We start from the raw sequence: 20,805 nt of genomic DNA on the forward strand, positions 1-20,805 counted from the left end.
CAAGAGGGCGGAGCCGGGCTGGACAGGGGGAAAGCAGGGTTGGATTCCGGCTTCTGGAGGGTGGGACTTGTGCGTGACAGTCCGGTCGGTGTCTGATAGGCAAGGGCCTTTTCAGGCGGGCCAATCAGCGCGGGGGGCGGGGTCTGCGTGGCGCCGTCGGCCCGCGTCCGGCGCTGCCCAGTGTGGCTGTGGCGCCGCCCGCCTCGGACGCCTGCTACCGCCGCCTCTTTGCTCTCCGTCGCCTGTCGTCCGCCGCCCGCCGCCAGCAGCCATGAGCGCGCCCGGCCCCGGTGTAGTCTGCTGTCCTCTAGATTAGTGCTCTCCGCTGCGACCGTCCACAGTATGGAGTCGCCCGCCGCGAGCCCGCCGGCCAGCTTGCCTCAGACCAAAGGTAGGCGCTCCCGCCCTACCGCGCGGCCCGAACCATACTCAGTTCGAGCCCGTCCGGGACACTGAACTCCTTTCCGGGCCGGGCATGGGCACCGGCACTCCAGCCCAGGGCTGGATCCAGCCCAAGTCCGGGACCTCACGGGACCTCATTGGAATTCGGATCTAAGGCCGTGGGATTGCACCCAGGCAGGACCTCATTCTCTTTACCCCGCTCCAAGTCTGGAGCCTCCACCGGGAGCTCCTTGTTTAGGCTTCTGGGCTGCATCCTGGACCCAAACGGGATTTCACTGATCCCTGCTAGAGGGTCCTTGGGCTGCACAAGCCCCTCAGGCCAGGCTCCTGGGTTGTGTCCAGGCTGGAATTTACTCTCCTCTGGGCCCTAGGGCTGTGTTCCCAATGCCGGAAACCTGCCTAGTCTTGAACTCAGAACTCCTCCTCTCCTCCAACTCCATCCTTTTGAGTCCTCCTTGGCCCATGACTTTCTGGCCTGCACACTGGCCGCCTGCGCTCCTCCCTGGGGCTGTCTCTGTAGAACTTCCTGGCGTCTCCGCCTCGCCGCTCAGCCCATGCTACCTGCTGCTCGTTGACTCAGTTGCAGTCTTCTGACTGCGCTTTTAGGAGCCGACCTTCTCCTGCACTTAGTGTTTCTTGGTTGGCTGCTTTCAGAGCTGCTCTTTGATACTTGGGTTAGCTGCTGAGCCGGGGGCTAACTGTACAAGTCTGGGACTTGTCTTCTCCAAGTAACTAACTGGCTTTCCTGGAAATTTCTGTGAGGTGGCAGTGGTGCTGCGTGGGTTGCAGCAGCAGCAGCAGCATTTGTCATGGGAAGTGAGGGGGACCAGACTTGGAAGGCAATGAGTGCTTTTTTTTTTCCAGGAAGGGAGAAAGACTTTTTTTTTTTTTGACTTGTCAGAGACTAAGTAGGTTGGGCTGCAGAAAAGAGAGTTCCAAACTGCACCTACAGCATTCTGAACCTGCCCCTGCCTCACGTGGCCAGTCTCTTGACATGTCTGGGCCCTATTAATGAATCGGATATCAGGGGTGTGAGGTGAAATTGAATGGAGAATGGTTTGAAGCAAGCATGGGCAAGATGATCAGAAGCCCAGCCCAGCACCCGACACACAGTAGGCACAAGGGGAAAAAGTTGCTGCACATCCTTGACTGTTTCCAGCTTTTCTTGTTGGAAAGACTTAGCCCTGTGGGGTCAGGGCCCCGCTTTGGATTGCAGCTGCAGAGTGCAGATGACAGGAATGGTGGGCACTTAGAGGGTGCTTGGGCAGTGGTGGCCTTCTCTCCTTCTGACCTAGGAAACCTCGACCTCAGAAGTCCTGGTGCTGGGCAGGCTGTCCTGGGCAGGCGGGGGCCTTTTCAGTCCCCTGCAGCTGGCTTCCATGGCTGTGCAGGAGCCCAGTGGGCGGGGTAATTGCATCTTACATAAGTGGGAGGCCAGATCTCTGACCATTGCCCAACTTCTGTGAGTAACTAGGGAGGCACTTGTTGGGGGAGGAGGCTGGGGAGGGACTTGCTGTGCAGACCTCGTGGAACTTGAGAACCAGGAAGTTAGATGCTGCTCCACTCAGGAAGGGTTTGGAAGCAGTATTTGTTTTGGAGGCGGTTCAGCTCTTCCAGGCGAGAGATGCCTCCTCAAAATAGAGGTTGCAGTTGTAGATTACGAGGAGAGAGATTGTGGGTGACATAGCAAAGCACTGATTGGCGGTACTGTTGACCCTCATGTGCTGGGTGACTTGAGTCCTGGCACCGGACTCTCTGGGCCTTTTTTCTGAGAGGGCCAGTATAAATTTGCAGATTGTAGGTTAGATAACATGATATTGGGTGGGTGGGTGGAGGTCAGACTCTCTCCAGTGCCAAGATCCCTGTAGCCTTTTAGCGGTTTGGAGACATCTTGGTGGCAGAGTGACAATATCCATGCACCAAAACTCTCAAGTTGTCACTTACCAGGCTTTTTGCCACATGCTATACATTGTCTTGTTTATTCCCCATAGCCCCATTTGCCCATTAACAGAGGCTCAGGGACACTAACCATTTACAGAAGCTACACAGTGATGGACAGAGTGTGGCTACAGCAGGATTCTAAGATGATCTCCCCAGTGCTCCCTCCATCCTAATCCTATCTGAGGTGCTTAGGGGGACAGTGGGACACTGGCATCCTGGCCATCACCCTCCTGGCCACCTGACCTGGAGGCCTGTTGAAGCAGAGGACTACCTATTATGCATGCATTCTTTAGCAGTGGATGCTTCCTCCAGTGTAACCCTGCAACAGATGCAAAGGTGCAGGTGGAGGCCCAGGTGAGTCTGTACCAGTATGGACTGTGGCAGGAACTTTTTGCAGAAGACTTAAAAAAAAAATTACACTTATATATGTAGGTATAGATATATGTATGCCACAGCATAGCACATGTATGGGGTTTCTCTGGAAGTCAGAATACACTTTGTGGGAGTCAGTTCTGTTGATTAGCCATGTGGATCAACCTTCCGCCATGTGGGTTCGGGCATGGAACTTAGGTCATCAGGTTTGATAGTAAGTACCCTTACCTGCTGAGCCATCTTGCCAGCCTGTTTGCTGAGGACTTTGAACAGAGCAGGGAGTGGTAGCACCTGACCTTTGGTGGGGAATTTTATCTGTGAACTTCCCACTGGACAGTTGACAGCCTGTCCTTTGTGCCCAAGCCTGGGAAGTTTTCCCCAAATGTGACAGGCCCGTAGTTCCCTCAGCTTTGTTGACTCCTGCCTCCTTGCTCAGTGGTGGGCCACTGGCTGCGGTCAGAGGCCAAGGGCAGTTGATACAGGGCACATGTATTCAGGGTGGTCTGGGGAACGCTGTATGTATTGTTAGGGATGGCCTTTGGTACTCTGTTGGGATGTTATCGCTGGAGTTCATTGGTGGCTGATGCATCTGGCGGCCCAGCGAGTTAAATGGAGCCCTGAATGTCTTGTCCTGGCCCTGCCTGCTATAGTTACAGCTTTCCTCCTGTCCTGGGAGTTGGAGAGACTAGAGGGTGGCACCTTGGGGACTTCCCCCAGTCCTAGTGTGACGCACAGGAAACTCTCTATCAGCCAGCCTGTGGCTCAGGGCCTGAAGGCAGTAAAGTTCCCAGTCAGCCTGTGTGGGGAGAGGCAGCCAGGCTTCCGGTGGGTGAGTCAGCATCCAGCGCCTGCTGACTACCACAGGCATGCCAGTCACTGCTATAGCTTAAAGGGGCAATGCCCAGCTGGCAATGGTCGGGGTTACATACCTGGCCCTGTAGGCTGCCCCTGGCCCTGAACTGGACATTACAGGTGGTCTGTTCTTGGGCTGGGCTGGGATTCTGGGCAGGTCATCTTGTCCCGTCCAGAAACTTCCTCTGTTAGGTAAACGGCTCTTGCTTCCTCTTGCTCACCGCTTAGGAGTAGGTGGCAGCTGCTGGTGTGTGCCCCTGGCCCAGGGAACAGGGCCTGGGGAAAGCCAGGAGCAGTGGCCTTGCAGGGTCAGCCAGTTTGAACTGCCTGTGGTCAGATCGCCATTCTGCCCATTTTGCAATGTGACATTAAACAAATTGTATCTGGTACATTCACGATACTTTGTATAGGTTTCAGTTTCGTGGGTCTGGCCCTTCTTTCAGAGAAGCCGAAGGTCTTCCCCCTCCCCTCCAGCAAAATGAGCTTGCAAGTCCCACCTATATGGATGCAGATAACCTTATCCAGTGGCCAGGTGTCAGGTTCTGGTCATTGCAGCTATAATAGACCTGGGATCTAGTCCTGACTCCATTCCTCACCTGGGCAAATGGCATATTCTCTTTGACTCTCTGTCTTCTTCAGTAGAGGGAGGAAGCATCTCTCCCCTCCAGGGTGGTAGTAAAGATGGGAGATAGTGTTTCCCAAACAGATGGCATCTGTTATTATTTAATTGGTGGGATTGTGGCTGCTTTTCATTGGGAGGTGAACCAATAGCCTTTGATGATGTACTCATGGGATCTGTGACACAGACTTGCTATGCTCTAGGACAGTGGTTCTCAACCTTCCTAATGCTGTGTCCCTTTAATACAGTTCCTCGTGATGTGGTGACCCCAGCCATAAAATTATTTTTATTACTATTTCATAATCATAATTTTGCTGCTGTTATTAATCATAACATAAATATCTGTGTTTTCTGATGCTTTTAGGGGACCCCATGAAAGCGTCATTTGACCCCTGAAGGGGTGTTGGCCCGCAGGTTGAGAACCTCTGCTCTAGTCTGTCTTTCTCCTCTTCTTCCTAAGCTGAAACTGTAGGCTGCTATTTCTGCCTGGGCATCCTGAGGAAGTTAAGAAGGGATTACAGAACCGAGGTGCTTGGGTCTTTCTGTAGTCTGTCCCTGTCACTCAGCTTTGTTGTCCAGTGTCATTGAAAGGATAAGTGGGGGAAACTTGGGAAGTGTGGGACTGACCTCAGGGTAGAAGCTTCTGGGCTAGTTTCTTAGGGCTTAGGATTTCAGGTGTCAGCCTGGGGAGTGCAGGGCTCATTCTGAATTCCCTTGTACCTCCCCTTGATTGTCTTTCCATGTTGCACATATCCGTCAGACCTGTGTGCCCAGCAGCCCCTGTAGACTTCTTCCCAATTTCACTTAAAGAACAGAGACAATGTTCTTTCTTACTTGGGCACAGAGACAAGCCTAGCCATCCTTGGTCCTGGGAGAGTCAACAGCTTCCTACCCTGACCTTTCTTCCTGCCTGCTGGATTGCGTGTCTTTGCTTAGCTGCAGTTCTAGGGCTGCGCTGACTTCTCAGGGATGCTGTGTCCAGCAGCACCCACAGCTAGTCCCCATCCCTGAGTGACTCTGCTGGACCCTCCTTCCATGGACAGGCCCAGGGTGAAGCCTATTCTGTGGACCCTCTTGGTTAAGTTTCCTTTTCCCCCCTCCCTCTTCCCCACTTTCCCTTTACTCCCCATCTCCCCAGAACTGCTCATTTTTCTTTTCTTTTCTTCTTCCTCCTTTTTTTTTTTTTGATGTAATTAAGTTTCATAAAACCATTCCTGGTTTTATGTGGTGTTGGGGATCAAACTCAGGGTCTCTGGGGATTCAGTCCAGGATCTCATGCATGCTAGGAAAGCACTCTACGAATTAAGCTACATCTCCAGCTCCTTCAATTGTTTTTAAAATTTGAGTTTGCTAGCTTTCCATTGGTGGAAGCAAGAGGATCAGAAGTTCAATGTTGCAGGTAGGCATGGTGGTACATACCTTTAATTTTAGCTCTTAGGAGTCAGAGGACCCTGTCTCAAAAAGAAAAATTTAGTGCTATTCTCAGCTGTATAATATCAGTGAGTTCTTATATGGGACTGCCTCAAAATACATAGATAAATAAAATTGAGCTTTGGCGTGCCCAAGGTGTGCTTAGCTCTCTGTCCTATTAAGGCGAGGCTGCATCCACACAGGATACAGGGCAGCCTGGACTACAGGGCTGTGCACTACAGGAAAGCCCTGATGAGAATGGGAGGAAGCTGAAGTCAGCTGGCTAGGATCACAATACTTCACTCTTGGCTTTGGCTTCATTTGTTCTGGGACCTCAGTGGAAGGGAAGTTCAGTGTGCTGGATGATGAGGGTGCTGGTTTACGACAGCTCAGAGTCTATAGTGGTGAGTGTTTTTCTGGCTGCCCCAACTTGTGTTGCTACATGGACAACCTTGGCATTGGTTACCTGCATCACTGTAAATGTCACCAAGTTCAGGAGCTTGTCTTGAGTCAGCAAGTGTGCAGTGACAGGCTAGGCCCCTTGGGGACAGGGCCACAAAGGGCCCTGTATATTATAGCCTTAGGATTGGGCATAATCAAGAGGTTGGTTGTGTTGGGGGGAACCAAGGGCCAGTACTTTGGCCTGGCTCATGATAACTCAATGAATTGCCATGGGAATGGGAGTAGGATTGGGTGGATTGCCAGAGGCATGATTTCTAGCCGAAGAGAAATGGGGCATTTTGATAACCCCCAGGATGATGGGTCCCACATAGAACAGTGCGGTTAGAGAAGGACTCTTGCTCATGCTGACCTGTGAAGCCAGTACTGGGCCCTGGAATTGGTAGGGACTGTACCCTTGGCAGCCGTAGTCTCTTCCCTTTCCTATCTGTGCTTGACCCTGCTGCCATGCCCAGAGGTTCTGGCTCAGTCATTCTATGTTTACCGCAACCAATATCAGGTTCTCAGCTGACCTCCAGGCACTTGAAGCTGGCACAGTTTAGCTACCAAGGGGAAGCTGCTTACCAAAGAGTTCACCCTTCTTTTTGGACCTCAGTTTTCCCTGTTCAGTTGTGGATGGCCTTATTTATTCTCTAAAACGTTGCTGGATGAAGATGGCCAGCTGAGTGGGAAGGTGGGACACCTTGCCTCTGACATTTAAGCATCAATATTAGGTCCCAGTTTGGTTGGCTTAGTTGCCCAGGCCCAGGACTTCTCCTGGAAACCAGATGCCATATTAAGCACTGGTGGTAGGGGAGGGGAAAGTTAAGGCATAAATGTCACTTTTATCATTGAAAATGATGGGTGGGCCTTACTGTCTTATGGTGCAGGGCTCTCTCCAAGTGGCATGCTCTCAGGCTATCCCTGCTGATAGTTGGATGTTGGAGCAAGTCAGCCTGGTCAGGATCATATCCATACCCCACCAGATGCTACAATGCCCTTTGTCAAGCCATCTCTCCTCGTCACCTGACTTGTATAGTGGATCAGTGAAAAACTTTCCTTCATGGAGCCATGTAAGAGGGGGTGTAACGTGGGTGGTAGCCTCAGATAGCTCCCTCTTATCCTCTGTTGGGCACTTCAGGGTCCTGGGAGGTCTGCCAGTCCTCTACCCATCGTACTGAGAGGGCATAATCATTTGCCTAAGAGTGCATGGCAGAGAAATGACAGAATGACAGGTGAACCCAGCCTCTTGGCTCCAGAGTGACCTGTCTGGGAAAGTGTCTGTGACACATGGCAGTAGAGGCTGGGAGTTCTCATGGATGGCAAGGGGACTAAGCTGCAGCCATCAGCTGGCAGGTTCAGGTACCAGACTGGATGGGGTGGAAGACAGAGAGAATAGTATATGCAAAGAGAATAATGGAAAGCAAGGTGCGAGGGGGACAGTGGGTCATGTGGGAGGAGATGGGGCCAGAAATCACCCTCATCTGTGGGTGTGATGTCAGTGGTAGAATCTCGGGTTAGCGGCTGAATCCTTCTCCCTTCAGTTTCTTCACTTTTTCCCCCGAGGAGCTGCCGTGAGGTTGGAGTGAGCTACGTAGAAGCCTGGCACTAGGCTGACCTCACAAAGGACCCTGCGATCCTGGCAGACTTGTGGTTTGCGCATGGTGGCCAAGAGCCTCTGTTTGTTGTGGTGACAGTCACCACCTTGGGCCACACCTGGGTAGCCCCAGGCTGCCTGACCATCTGGGCCCAGCCCTGACTTTGGCATTGGATATTGCCACTGGTGTCTGGTGGCTTGAGGCCTGTTTCTGGGCTGTCTCCATGGTGGCCTTGCCATTCCCTCTGACAGCTGGCATAGCTGCTCCAGTAGCTCAGATCACTCCTAACATAGGCTGCTGGTCCTGTAGGGTAGTTGGCTGTGTGCTGCCCAACCTGGGAAGTTAAGAGGAGTTCACCACCATACCCAACAGCAGGTGTGGACATGACCTTGGCAGATGGGGCAGTTGAGGCCTGGCAGAGGGCACATCTCATAATACCTCCCAGTCCGCTGCAGGAGACACAGGAGAACAGAAGGTGGAGATGACATGGGCGGGTAGGACTATGAGCTCCGCTTAGGCAGGTTTGCCAGGGCTGCGGGTCAGGCTGTGGCTCTGTATGTTCCAAGCAGACTTGTGCATTTTATTACAGAACACTTTATATTTTGGTTGCAAAGATCCTCATATCAGGAATGAAAACTAGATAGTACAGGCCAAAGTGTAAAGAGAAACTTGCACACATGCCCATCTGGGTACTTGCAGGGTGAGCTACGTAGCAGCTGCCTAACTCTGCCCCTAGCACATGTAGCCAGAGGTCATACCTGGCAGAGATTTGGACCCACAGGTGCATGAGACCCAGGGCCTGTTCCCCCAGCACAGGGAGACACCCCCTCCCCAAGGAGTCTGCAGTGAGCCCAGCTGCCCATCTTGTCCTGGTCAGTGCTTTCGAGAGTCACCCTAGACTGCCCTGAACACCAGGCCTTACTGCCCGAGTCACATCCCAAGCTCTGGATTGTGTGTGGCTACGACCGGCTCTGCCAGAATCTGACTTAGACATGACTTCAGAGTCTGGGGTCTCCTGGGCAGGTGGTGGCAGTTTGCAGGAAGCTCTGTGAAGGGCAGACATTCTGTCCTGTGTGACATTGAGGAGATTGTTGCATCTTCCTTTCTTATCCTGCTTTTCCCTGGAGTTTTCTCCCTGTTTGGGGTTCAGTGCCTCCACTGTCTGGAGAAGCTGAGGCCGAGAGAGTTAGTGCTTGCTGTTAGTGGAGGGCGCTGAGCCCTGCGTGGGAGATGGAGATCCTGGGGTAGTCCATTCAGGCTGTGCACCAGGCCAAGCCCTCACTGCCCCAGTGGGGGTCTATTCTGGTGTGAGGCTCAGAGAGTGGAAGTACAGTGAGCGGGGCCTGGATGGAGCTCAGTCTCAGTCACTCCCTCACCGAGGTTGGTCCTAGTGGAAGGAGGAAGGGCACCGTGTGGCAAGGGCTGTTGTTACAAAATCCCACTGAGCAGGCAGCTTCTGCAACAGGAATCTGAGAGGACGGTGCATTCCCCAGAGGCCGTGCAGGAAGGCTCCACCTGTGCTTTCTTTCAAACCTCCCTCTGACTTAGAGGTGGCATCTCCTGTGCCCCATTTGGCTTCTCTTTTTGTACCCAGTTTCCTCTATTATAAGGATACCAGTTGTCCTGGGAGAGCACTTACAGACCTGGCAGGCACAACGCTCTAGATGTCACCCCCCACATACTTCTGTGTATGCACATGTGCACACACAGACACACTCACCAGTCCTGCCACACTGGATTAGGGCCAACTCTAATGACTTCATTTTGATTTAATTAACTCTGTAAAAAAAACTATTCTCCAAATAAGGTCACATTCTTGGGTTCTGGGTGTCAAGACTTCAACATCTAAGTTTTGAAAGACACAGCTCAGCCCATAACAGAGACCTAGGACATGAGCTTTTGTGTGGTTGGGAACATTGGTACTGGGCAGACTACATTCCATTCCTGGTGGTAAGAGGCCTGGAAACTCATGCATAATTGAGTATTTGAGTGTGTGTGTCTTATAGGCACAGCTGTCTGGTGCCTCCCAGCTGCAGGGCAACTCCTAGGAGGGTGGGACTTGGTTTTGCCATTGTGGTAGGGAGAAAGCCTGAGCCTGACCCACAGCCTGAGTGAGACCATGTTCTGTATACCTCAAGGCTCTCAGGCTCCTCTTGGCCTGTCTCTTGGGTATCTATGTCTGGAGGGACAGGTAGTGAAGACCAGGGGCCCGAGTCACCTCCCTCCCCAGCTTTGCCCAGCCCAGGACTAAGAGTTGACTAGATCCTTGTTTTCTCTCCACTTCAGGAAAATCAAAGAGGAAAAAGGATTTACGGATAGCCTGTGTGTGCAAGCCACCTGTGCCCAACCCCACGTGAGTCTACGTTAAGTTTCTCACTCTGTTCAGACTTGGAGAGACTTCTGAAGGAGGTCAGGAGTGTAAGAAGCAGGGATGTGGGGGTCGGAAATGGGTGAGAGAGCTGTTTCTTCTCATCCAGTGGAGACTTGGGAACATTGGCTGTTTGCTCTGTGCCTTCCTTCCCAGTCCTTTTCTTGGGGGCTCTGTCAGGGCCACCTGGCAACACCATTGCACGTACACCTAGTAGACATTCAGTAATCAGTGAAAGAGGCGACTGTGTAAGCGGCCTCCATGGCCAGGCTGCATTCCACCCTCATACCCCATTGTTTCTTCTCTCAGAGAAGCTTATGGATCTGCTTTCTCCACAGACCCCCCCGGAACCTGGACTCCCGGACCTTCATCACTATTGGAGACAGAGTAGGTGACTGGACCCTGGGAGGCCTCCTGTTTTATCTCACAGTGCCAGTGAGAGGTGGCCATGGGTGGTAGACATTGCTGGGCTCTGGGGAAGAACTTCTTTGCTGTCTTACTGGTTGTGGCCCTGGGCCACCTGCCCTTAGACCTCCCATCTGGGTGGAGTACATTCCACCTGCCTTCTAGGGCTGTGGGGAGCCCTGAACTGCCTACCCCAGAGGGTGGGTTATGAGTCTTCCACTTCTGTATCACCTGCAAACAGCATTTGGGCATGCAGGCATCCGGGCCCCCAGACCTCAGGTCAGACCCTAGCCTCTGTATTGTTCATTCCTCCGAGTGCCTCAGAGAACCGCCTGCCATTGAGAAGCCTGACTTGGGGATATGCACCAGGGCAAAGCATGCTGGGAGCCTCTTCTTGGCAGATCCTACCTACCCAACCCCTGTCAGTGCCCAGTGTCCTGTTAGTCTGATTGCATAATCCCGCGTGTCTCATTTAGGGGAGGGAACTCACCGAAAGGTTCAGTAGATGATTGACTGATGTCTCCCTCTGCCGAGATGTGTCTGAAAGAGGGAAGGGCTTCTCTCAGTCTCTGAGTCTTTGGTTTTGAACCCTTTTTGTAGAGGCCAGCGGCAGGCTCCGATTGGCTAGGTGATTTCCACAGGGTTGCACAGCATGACGCAGAGCAGCTTCAGGCTCAGATCTGATTAGCTTGTCCTCTGCTCCTTTCTTCTGGGTGAGGGAGAAGAGCCAGTCTCCAACCTGATGCTCACTAATCACCCTTTCTCTTTGCCTCTTAAGAACTTTGAGGTGGAGGCTGATGACTTGGTGACCATCTCAGAGCTGGGCCGTGGAGCCTACGGGGTGGTGGAGAAGGTGCGGCATGCTCAGAGCGGCACCATCATGGCTGTAAAGGTAAACAGGGCTTCCTTACCTGGAGTAGCACTTAAGGAGGCATGGACTGAGCTGCAGGTTGACTACCTACCTTGTGGCCCTGTCCCTTGCTGTCATCACCAGCGTTGAGGCAGAACTTCTCAGACCAGGCCAAGCCATGAATCCCCAAGGCTCCGGGACCTCATGGACTAGGTAAGGGGTGCAGCCTACACATGACCCTGACATGCTTCCCTCCCGCAGCGCATCCGGGCCACTGTGAACTCACAGGAGCAGAAACGCCTGCTCATGGACCTAGACATCAACATGCGCACGGTCGACTGCTTCTACACTGTCACCTTCTATGGCGCCCTCTTCAGAGAGGTAAGAGCCTCCCTCTGCCCAACTCTTGCCAGGCACTGCTGCTCTGCCACTCCTGCTGTGTGCTGAGAGGAGAGCCACACTGAGCTCCCTGCCACTGGAGGCAGGCTTGGGAGCCGGGCTTCCCTGTTCCTGGCTAACTCTGTGCCTCAGTTTCCTTGTCTGAAGATGAAGCAGGTGTTTGAGCAGGTCTCTTCAGGTTGTGGTCAGGGTCTTGGTCTGGGGCCTGGCACTCGGTAGCAGCTGAGACTTATGCTTGTGGCTGTTTTCTGCTAGCACCTGAGTGGGCATGCAGGGTGAGCCCCAAGGGGGAAGCACTGTGGAGGGATGAGGATCTGGGCTAGATTCTAGATTGGAGGACTGGAGGCTGAGGCAAGGTATAAGATCTAGACCATAGAGCTTATCATGAGCATGGAGCTGCCCCCTGAGCCAGCTGGAGGCATATAGTGTTGGGAAAAGTGTGAGCTGAGCTGCTAGGATGGATCAGAGCTTCCCGTGGTAACCTACTATCTTGGAGCTCTTGAGTGGTCTGTGATGTTTCTTCTCCCTGGCTTTCCTTCTGGATCTCTTTCAAGTCCCAGTGGTGGCTCAGACCCCACTTTGTGCATCTCGTGTGGTGGGCTGACACCCCCCCCCCCCCCCCCGACGTGCAAGCGTCAGCCAGCTCTGTGCTCAGGAGGTCCTGGACTGGAGGCCTGAACCTCCCCTGGAGACTGTCCCAAGGCTATGCACGTTTTCTGGGAAGAAGAAAAGTCATTTGCCAGTGAAGAAATTTGGTTCTTGTCCCTTTGTGTCCTGACTTGAAAGTCTCAATACATACTAGGCTCCTTCTCTGGGAACACTATTGCAATAGGGCACAGGTGGAAGAGACTAGGGCTGTATGGCAGACTGCATGGTGCGGGGCCAGGAAGGCAGGCAGGGGTGGTGAGGGAGGGGCTCAGGAACATCTCAGGTGTGTGTGCGAGTGAGGGGTTTATCATGTCCCTTCTAGGTGGAGGCTAGACCTGGTGCTCAAAGCCATGCTGTTCAGGGCTGGGGAGGCCACTGGGAGCCTGTAGATTGTCCAGGGCTGGGTAGCATTGGTGGACCAGCTAAGCCCTGGGTGTTCTCTTAGGGAGATGTGTGGATCTGCATGGAGCTCATGGACACTTCCCTGGACAAGTTCTACCGGAAGGTGCTGGACAAGAATATGACAATTCCAGAGGACATCCTAGGCGAGATCGCCGTGTCCGTGAGTGACTTGGCTCTGCCCAGCATGCACAGAACCTTCTGTCTGACTGAGTCTTGGCAGAACAGCCATCCCTGAAGGTTCAGTACTTCTGAAGCCTTGGACCATTACCTTACCTGAGAGGCCCCAGGCTGGAACTCCTTAGGCTTGGCCACTCCCTGCCTCCAAGACTGAATGCAGTCCTCAGGTTCCTGCCCATTTTGAAGAAAGGAGTTTCGGACTGCCTCATGCTAAGACACCTTATGGTAGCCCTCAGAGGTCCAGGCTGCCTTAGAAATGTTGCCTTCTGAGTCTACTCTTTCTAGATGAGGGCAACAACTCTTATTTGAGCATTGCTACAGCTGGGGAGGGGGCACTAGAATCAAGAATGCCTTTTAATCCTGTTTGCACCTGGAAGTGTTTAAATCATTCTGTGCCTCCAGCCCCTCTCTTTCCTTGTTGCCAGAGGTAGCTCTACTAGGGGAGTGAGAGGAACCTGAGGACCTGATAGGTCTTAGTGATGGCCCTTGGGTAGCACTACTTGGAATTTGTGGAGTAAGAGGAAGAGTAGGAAGCTGTCAAGTCTGTTCTAGGACAACCAGGATGATGGGCACATCTGGGGTGTGGGCAGGAGCTGGGTGAAGGGGCTGGGGCGTGTTTAGAGGGGATGAGGTTTGCTGCTTTGTTTTCATTGGTGTTACCTGGAATAACGGCGTTCCTGCCTCTCCCACCCCAATTCAGATCGTGCGGGCCCTGGAGCACCTGCACAGCAAACTGTCTGTGATCCACAGAGGTCAGTGTCCTCCACCTGCACTGAGGCTCAGGGAGGGGCAGACTGAGATTATATCTGGTGGGGCATGGGCCACTTTTACATTTGGGTCTGCTGTGCTCAACAGGAGGAACTAACTGGATCCCCACTCTTCCTGGGCTCCATTGTCCACTTCTCATTTATATGTACAGTTCATGTGCTGTGAAACACGTAGATTGTGGCATGTCACACTGTCTGATACAAGCTCTTTCTTATTAACCCTCCCCCACCACCATCTTGAGGTTTTCTGGGCTCTTTTTGCCCTTGTGGCCACTAGTCTGGTTTTTCCCCTTCGGGGCTATAGTTATTAAAATCAGTCTCCTGCCTGGTAGTGGTTGCGCACGCCTTTAATCCCAGCTCTTGGGAGGCCGAGGCAGGTGGAACTCTGTGAGTTCAAGGTCAGTCTGGTCTACAGAGTAAGTTCCAGAACAGCAAAGACTGTTACAGAAAGAAACCCTTTCTCCAAAAACCAAACCCAAACCCAAACAAAGCAAAACCAAAAACATAATCTCCCATTAACTTGGTTGCATTGCACTTAGAAAGTGAAGGAGGCCATATAGACTTTGCTGCCCAGTGCCCATCCCAGTTCTATCCTCAAGTTATCATTGTTGGTCCTTTGGCATGGAACCTTCCTGTCCTTTTCTGTGCATCTTTGTCTTTACACATCCACAATGACCTTTGCTTGGAGGGTCTTGCTTCCTATGAGGCAGGGATGGGGCTCCTCATTTGCACACAGACCCATCCTCACACCTTCACCTGCCCTATTGATCACTGTCTTCTGCCTGCTAGATTTGTGTCTAGAAGGTGATGTGCATGAGTAGCCCCCAGGTGGTGTCTCCAGAGCTCTTATGTTTTTCTTTGGTGGGAACAGACTGAAGTACATTCTGATCCCTTGTTTAGCTTGATGGGGCCTAGAGCTGCACATCTCCCTGCCTCTGTTTCCTTGTCCTATCCTTGGGGCATTGGGTGACCTGCCGCTGGACCACAGGGCACTAAAGGGGCAGCATCTCACTTGGCATAGGACTGAGAAAAGTATGCTCCACTTGTAGATGTGAAGCCATCCAACGTCCTCATCAACAAGGAGGGGCATGTGAAGATGTGCGATTTTGGCATTAGTGGCTACCTGGTGGACTCTGTGGCAAAGACAATGGATGCTGGCTGCAAGCCTTACATGGCTGTAAGTGGGGATATCCTGGCTAGGTGGAGGACAGAACAAGATTCTGCTTCTATGTAGTGGGCAGAATTTTTCCAGCTGTACCTGCCATAGGATTCCTGCCATAGGGACCCTGCCACCATTTACCTGCACTCCAAGATCCTTGTTTGGATGATCCCTGTTGTGAGGAAGATAGGTTCCTTAGGACTGGGGGCCTGCTGGGAAGGCAGGGATTGGGTCTGGCTCTTGCTGCTTGTATCATGTGGGCAGGGGAACTAATTTTATGTTTAGTAGAAGAGGAAAGGTCTAACGGAGGGGGCCTTGGCTAGTTGGGTGTTCAAGCCCTCTAGTTTCTCTTGCAGCCTGAGAGGATCAACCCTGAGCTGAATCAGAAGGGCTACAATGTCAAGTCTGATGTCTGGAGCCTTGGCATCACTATGGTACTGTCTGGGCTGGGTACAGCACTTGCTGCTCCAGTGGGGTGGGGTGTGTCTGTGTTGGGGTCCCTGGGCTCAGCATCACCGCGGTACTGTTTGGACTGGGCATAGCACTTGCTGGTCCAGTGGGGTGGGGTGTGTCTGTGTTGGGGTCCCTGGGCTCCAAGTCGTTTAAATCCCAGAAGAAAGAGTTGTTTTTAGTGTCCAAGAGGGGAAAAAGGGGCCATCAAACTTTCCTGTTTGGGTAAGAGGATATTTGGAAGTTATAGTACCCCTTTCCTGATGGCTCAGTTTAACCATCACGACCATTCTCTGTATTCTGTGATGTCAGCCTTTTACTTAGAGCTATTGGTAGATCACGAAATCCCAGCTGATGCTAAGTTTAGTTCTTGCCATGCAAGTGATTTCCAAGTCACAAAGGTAAACTCTTAGCTGGGCATGGTAGCACCCTCCTCAGATGTGATTCCTGTGGTAGCAGCACCCTTTTGTAATGTGATTCTTTGGAAGGCACAGGCAGGAGGTTATCCTCAACTTCATAGTGAATTTGAGGGACCCTGTCTCAATACCCTTCCCAACCCTAAAAAAGAAAAAAAAAAAAAAGTAATTGAGGTTCCCCTCCCCTCTTAATACACACACACCTGTTGCTATAGGTTCGGTTGTATTTCTCTAGGCTCAGTAGGGTGGGTGAGGCTCTGGATCCTGGCTTTGTGGAGATTGAAAGGATCCTTGGCTTGGAAGGGAGGGGCAGAGGCCAGCCCATTAGGATGGAGTTGAACCAGATAATTCTGAGTCCAGGTGTAGGGATGGACCTCTGCCTTCTTGACCTGCCTGGCAGAGAGCTCTAATTGACCTATTGATGCGATAAAACACAATGACTAAAATGCAACTTGGGGAGGAAAGGGTTTATTTTGGCTTATAGCTTTCAGGTTATATCCCTTCACTGAGGGAAGTCAGGGCAGGAACCTGGAGGCAGGAACTGAATGAAGCAGAAGCCATGGAGGAACACTGCTTACTGGCTTGCTGCTCTAGGCTCGCTGAGCCTGTTTTGTTACATCAGCTAGGACCACCAGCCCAGAGGTTGAGCTGAATCCCTACAGTGAGTGGGGCCTCCCCCATCAATCATCAGTCAAGAAAATGCACAGACTTGCTCACAGGCCAGTCTGGCAGGGGCCTTTTCTCAAGTGAGGTTCCCCTCTTCCCAAATGACTCCAGCTTGTACCGAGCTGACATAAAACTAGCCAGCACAGTGTTACAGTGAAGCCGAATTCTTTGAAGATGGGCACACTTCTCTGCTGCACATGTGTGGAAAATGCCCTGGTACCTTAGCTCTTGATACAGCAAGAACAACTATCTGCCGTTGCAATGACCTTTAGCAAAGAGACCTTATGACTGTCAGGAGTCACAGGTACCAAGATATGCTGCCCGTGTTCTTGGTTCCCTCCTGCCTAATTGTTTTGAGATGTCCCAGATTGAGCTCGTGACTTTTGGATGAGACATTTTGTCATTTTTAAAGAGGCTTTATGTTGACAGCCGGGATCAGTTTCACAGTAGCTTTTCAGGCTGCAGAAATAGGAGCAAGGCTTGGGCTGTCTTCTAGGTTTTCTAGAACTTCTTCCTCCAGGGTCACCACTCACATTTATCTTCGGCCCAACATTTCCACTTAAAATTCTGCTGTCCTTGGAACAGTCACCCCCCCTCAGTGGGCTCTGGCCTCGGGAGCTCTGTGCACACACATCTATGTTTCAAAGCACACGTTTTCTGTGTATGTTACCAGACATTCAGCTGTTACAGGGGGCTCCCTCCTGGGGGTGGTGGGTCTTTTTCTAAGTAATTTGCTGTGATAGGTGATTGCCTTATGCATCTTTGTGCTGAGGTAGTTTTATTATTTTCTAAGCTCTTTAAAAAAGAAGATCATCAGACCTTTTCTAAAGATGGTTGAGGCCCAGGTTCTGGTGCTTTGGTTTGGTATGTGGGTGCCACCAAACTTTCTTTTGTAGTCTGCAGAAAGGCCACTGTAGATTCTGGAAACGCTGAGGCAGTTTTGAGTCTGCATGACTCTGTCCTGTGGACAGACATACAGGTGACACACTCCCCTCCTACCATGGTCTTCTCATGTTGGCCGGAAAGGCCTGGAGATGGACAGGAAAGTTCCTTCCTGGTTTAGTTTTTAGTGCTCCACTTGGTGCCAGTTATGTTTGTTTGAGTGGTGTCTCTTCGATTTCTTATGGTGGCTACAGCCTGCCGTACCAATCAGGAGGTATTCATGCAGGAGAGTCTGCTATACTCTGTTGTCCCCTCTAGTAAAAACAACACTGATTGGTGTCCCTGAATACTCAAACATCTGTGTTGGGGAAGTGTTGGAGAGGGAGTAGCTGGGCCAGCAGGCCTTGGACTTGACACAGTGAGGTACTCTGCTGACTGCTGCCTTGTGGGAAGGTGTCTGTGGCTGCCACTCCTCATGTCTGGCACACTATCTGGAACCCGAGTTGTTAGATAAAATCTAACAATTTTAGATTGTTTGAAAAGACAGTGGTAGTCAAACCTAGTCTAGCCCAGGGTTAGACTTAGTCTGAGCTAGCTCTGCTAACCTGGTCAGAGGAGCTTAGTACTGGCATCCCAGTACTTGACCTACTGCTAGATGTGAGGGCAGTCAGGGACAGCACCACTGGCCTGGGGTCCCTTCCACTTCATGCTTCTGGATACAAAGTTTGGGTCATCTGATGTCTGGAGCCCGTTGTCTCTGCTATCCCTACTGCAGATTGAGATGGCCATTCTGCGATTCCCTTATGAGTCTTGGGGGACACCGTTTCAGCAGCTGAAGCAGGTAGTGGAGGAACCATCCCCACAGCTCCCAGCTGACCAGTTCTCCCCTGAGTTTGTGGACTTCACTAGCCAGTGGTGAGTGTCTGGGCTCTGTCCTCTCCTCCTGTGTGAAGTAAACCCTTGAACCACATGGTTTCAAAAGTTAGGAAGTGGTGACAGCCCCAGCGTGAGCAAAACCTGAGTCCCAGCAGGAGGTTTCATTTAGACTTCCCTGAGAAGGATGAATCCGGAATAGTGTGTATGTGATTATATATTATGGAAGATTACAATGCATAATGAAGTTTGCATTTATTGGTGCCTAGAAGTTTTTATCAAATTACAGAATGTTCGTGGAAGCTTTATAAAAATCATGTTTAAAGTTATAAAAGAATTTTAAAAAGCAATTATACAGACCATGTTCTCTAACCATAATTAAATGACCACATGGAAAGTAAAAGTAGATTCTTGTAAATGACTCTGGGAATACTAAAGAGCTTTAGAAAATGCATTTTTAAGAAGAAACTAGTGAGGGCAAACCAATGTTTGTGTGTTGTGGGCCAGGAGGTGCTCAGAGAACAAGACAAAGCCTCTCACTAGAAAAGAAAAACTGAAAGCAGATGAGTCCAGTAGCAAGGCTCATTGACTGGTCTGACCCTTTCTGATTGGACCTTCATGCTCCAGAACCATCGATTGACGTCTTCCCTTCTGATAAAGGATAATTTAGTGTGTGGTCATTAGGCAGAACATGTCAGGGTTGGTATCTTGGACATAGTCTGGATCAGTATGGAGACAACTGCACTCCCAAGAGGCAGAGAAAGTTGCTGCCAAGACTGTAGTTTGGACCCATGGACCCTAAGCCACTTTGCGAGACCCCCAGACAGTCTCGCTCCTTCTCTGAGCCCCAGGAGTGTGCCGCTTTAATGGGGGCAAGCCCAGCCTGTCTAGATTCGCTTCCTCCGTGTGAGCCTGGCTTCACTGCCCTCTTTCCTAGCCTAAGGAAGAACCCTGCGGAGCGCATGAGCTACCTGGAGCTGATGGTGAGTGTGCATGGGAAGTGCTTGCCCTGCCCGCTGGGCTTTGCAGTAGCTGGGTGGCGCTGTCTGGAAGAGGGCTGAGTCTGAGGGTGGAGGGGTAGCGCTTGTCTTCTGCATACACTTGTGTAGTTTTGCCTTGGTTCACGCGCACAGCGCACAACCCAGACCTTGTAGAAAGGTGCTTTGCGCTGTGACAGTAGGGCAGAGGAGTCAGTGTGGCCTCGGAGAACTGAGCCTGGAAGGGCAGATATGTGCTTTTGCTGGTGAAGGAAGGGTGGAGGGTCTGGTAGAGCAGAGGCCCCGTACCCTTGAGGAAAGAGATGCTTGTGTGGTGGGAGCTACTGCAGGAGCTGGCCAGGCAGGAGAAGCATGCCAGGGTGGATCAGGCTTGCATGGGGGATCTCCCTTTATACCTCCTCCTGTACCCCTTCATCCCCAAAATTGTGCCTCTGTTTCCTACCAGGAACACCCTTTCTTCACCTTGCACAAAACGAAGAAGACGGACATTGCTGCCTTTGTGAAGGAGATCCTGGGAGAGGATTCATAGAGACTGGCCCAGGCCCAGGACCCCATTGGCCTGCCAGCATCCCATATCCCTCTGCTGGGGCAGCACTTCCCTACAGCCATAAGCTACTGCCATTCTGGTCCTGGGCATTCCAGGAGGAATTGAGGGGGTTGTTCCTGTCTGGCTCGGCAACTAGCTCTTCCAAGTGCCAAAGAATCAGACCTCAGGGGGGCTCCTAGCCAGGCCCATATGGGCCCCACAGTGCCTCTGCTGTCGCTGCTCCCAGAGTCTCAGGCCTCCAATCAAAGGATGAATTTGGAGAGGTCCGTGTACCCATCTCCCCACCTGCAGATGCTACTGCCTCTTGAAGAGGAGGCAGCTGGTGCTTCTGTGGACAGGCCATAGCCTTGGTTCTGTCCTGGATGCTACCCAGGTTGTATATATATTTTAAATCACAACTGAATGGACTGTGTACACTGACCTGGATCAGGGACATCTCTATCCTGTCTCGGGTGCTGATGACACACTATGGGGATGAGCCATGTGGATCCCCTAAAGACTTTCCTGGCCTTCACCCAGCACTGGCCAGTGGTCTCTTGGGGGGTCCACTGACCTAGCCCCTAGCCTCCACCTCTAATGGTATCTGCCTTTATTTTTAAACTGTTATCCTCGTTGCCTTCTGCTTTATGGGTGTCGCTGGTTTTTCTTGCATGGTTTGAAGCTGGTCACTTAACCCTAGGTACCAGCAATATCACAGCTACCCCTGTGCTCAGACTGGAGTCTACAGGATGGCTCAAGCTCTTTGCACAAGGCCACCGGGGGAGCCATACCAACTCTCCAAGTGTGACCAGCTCATTGGAGCTAATAGGTTTACTTTGGTGGTGTTTTTTAAAAAAAAAAAGGAAGAAAATATATTTTTGTGAAGAAAGGCCTGCCTATCCCAGCCTTTCCCTGGGCAGGAACCTATTGCTGTTTTAATTAAAAAAAACAAACCAAAAATACTGACTTTGGCAAGCCTGCTCTTTCTTGGGGAGTTGTGGGGCCCTAGGCAGAATCCTTATTCTGGGAGTGTGGCAGCACAGCGTGCCTGGAGGCTGCCAACCCACCGGGATCTTACACTTTCCTGGCCACAAGCCACAGGAGGACACAGGTTCCTACGGCACTGTGGTGAGGTGCTTCATGCCATGGCCACCCAGGCTATATCCCGTAGAGGCCACCTGACCACT

At 51.7% G+C, this 20,805-nt stretch overlaps 1 protein-coding gene across 1 annotated transcript; it reads left to right on the forward strand.

Moving 5' to 3' along the window:
* Positions 1-171: 171 nt before the first annotated feature.
* On the forward strand, positions 172-20,568 carry Map2k3 (mitogen-activated protein kinase kinase 3). Its single transcript, XM_057775943.1, has 12 exons — positions 172-391; positions 9,919-9,985; positions 10,339-10,387; positions 11,184-11,297; positions 11,517-11,636; positions 12,748-12,864; positions 13,582-13,633; positions 14,698-14,825; positions 15,164-15,241; positions 17,997-18,136; positions 19,032-19,077; positions 19,538-20,568. The coding sequence occupies exons 1-12, from the start codon at positions 343-345 to the stop codon at positions 19,619-19,621; spliced, it is 1,044 nt and encodes a 347-aa protein (XP_057631926.1). The 5' UTR covers positions 172-342; the 3' UTR covers positions 19,622-20,568.
* Positions 20,569-20,805: the final 237 nt, after the last annotated feature.

Source organism: Chionomys nivalis, chromosome 7 (assembly GCF_950005125.1).
Source record: "Chionomys nivalis chromosome 7, mChiNiv1.1, whole genome shotgun sequence".
In the NCBI taxonomy this organism is placed as follows: Eukaryota; Metazoa; Chordata; class Mammalia; order Rodentia; family Cricetidae; genus Chionomys; species Chionomys nivalis.